The 1,271-nt window shown below is 50.0% G+C and overlaps 1 protein-coding gene across 1 annotated transcript in view; it reads left to right on the top strand.

Moving 5' to 3' along the window:
- The window catches only part of LOC109300368 (toll-like receptor 2 type-2), a 34,921-nt gene extending 34,449 nt beyond the window's left edge, over window positions 1-472 (top strand). The window contains exon 3 of the mRNA XM_019521053.1: window positions 5-472. Coding sequence (XP_019376598.1) covers window positions 5-82 — 78 coding nt within the window. The 3' untranslated portion in view covers window positions 83-472. The remainder of the gene's footprint in view (window positions 1-4) is intronic.
- Window positions 473-1,271: the final 799 nt, after the last annotated feature.

The raw sequence follows: 1,271 nt of genomic DNA on the forward strand, positions 1-1,271 counted from the left end.
AAAGACCTACCTGGAATGGCCTCTTGAGGAAGTGCAGCAGCAAGTATTTTGGAGTACGTTAAAAGAGGCCTTAATGTCATAGGAAAAGTAATTTAAGACCTCTATAGTAGCACTCCTGCACTGGCCTTCTACCTAGAATATGGGGCAGGCCTTTTTCCTGATAAGGGTTTGTTTATTGTTATTCCGTGAAGAGAATTTGCCTGTACGTTAAACTAGTTATAGTTTTGTTAAATGGAATATACCAGCTGAGACTATATGACTGGCAGATAAATTCTTCTGTCATCTGCATTTTCTGTTAATAACTGTGATGTAGGTAAGGTGGCTATGTCTTTAGTAATACTTTCAGGAATAATTTTTTGCTTAATTCAGGTATCTTTCTGTAGCTATGTCTACCCCCTTTGCTGAACTATTTCAAAACAAATGTTACTGGTCTTCTCTCTCTTATAAAAGAAATAAAGCCAACATGCTGAAACGTACCTCAAGGTCTGTTGGTTGAATCCTGTTTTAGTTGTCTTAGATACCCTAAGAGCATTTGCTGTCATTTGACGAGAACACAGTAAAAGATGGGGAGGGCCATCCGGCCGCGGTGGGGGAGATCTCCGTGAACCGCACTGTCCTGGGCTGTGAGAGCCAGATACGACCCGACACAGTCATCACCAACGAAGAGGCCAAGAAGGTTGTGATCATGGACATCACCATCCCCTTCAAGAACCGGCGCCAAGCCTTCGCTGACACCCAGGCTCGCAAGCTAGAGAAGTACGCCCTGCTGGCTGACACCCTGAGGGGCCGCGGCTACGACGTGATGGTCGACGTGCTCATCGTGGGAACGCTTGGAGCCTGGGACCCCAGCAACGAGAGCGTCCTGTGTGCCTGCCGCGTCTCCCGCCTCTATGCCAAGCTGATGCGCTGCCTCGTGGTGTCCAACACCATCCGTTGGTCCCGTGACACCTGCGTGGAACACATCACGGGCCATCGCCAGTACTCCGACCCCACCAAATGAGCCGCTGCTGGACCGGACCCAGAGGGGACCGCCTGAACTGCCCCCCCCCTTCACTTCACTCCGAGAGGATTCTTCAACCATGGATGACCCCGCTCCACCTGAAGAGGACCCCCGTGATGAGATTCTATATGGACTGAGGCACTTCCTTTGAACTACTTCCTCCACCATTGCGGACCAATGTAACGGGTTTGTGTGTATCTATCTCTTTTCTCTCTCAGCGTCGTGAACCCTCCCAGCCCCTGCCATACCCCCAAACACACCCACAAAATCC

Source organism: Gavialis gangeticus, unplaced genomic scaffold (genome assembly GCF_001723915.1).
Source record: "Gavialis gangeticus isolate Ggan-Ray unplaced genomic scaffold, GavGan_comp1, whole genome shotgun sequence".
Classification (NCBI taxonomy): Eukaryota; Metazoa; Chordata; order Crocodylia; family Gavialidae; genus Gavialis; species Gavialis gangeticus.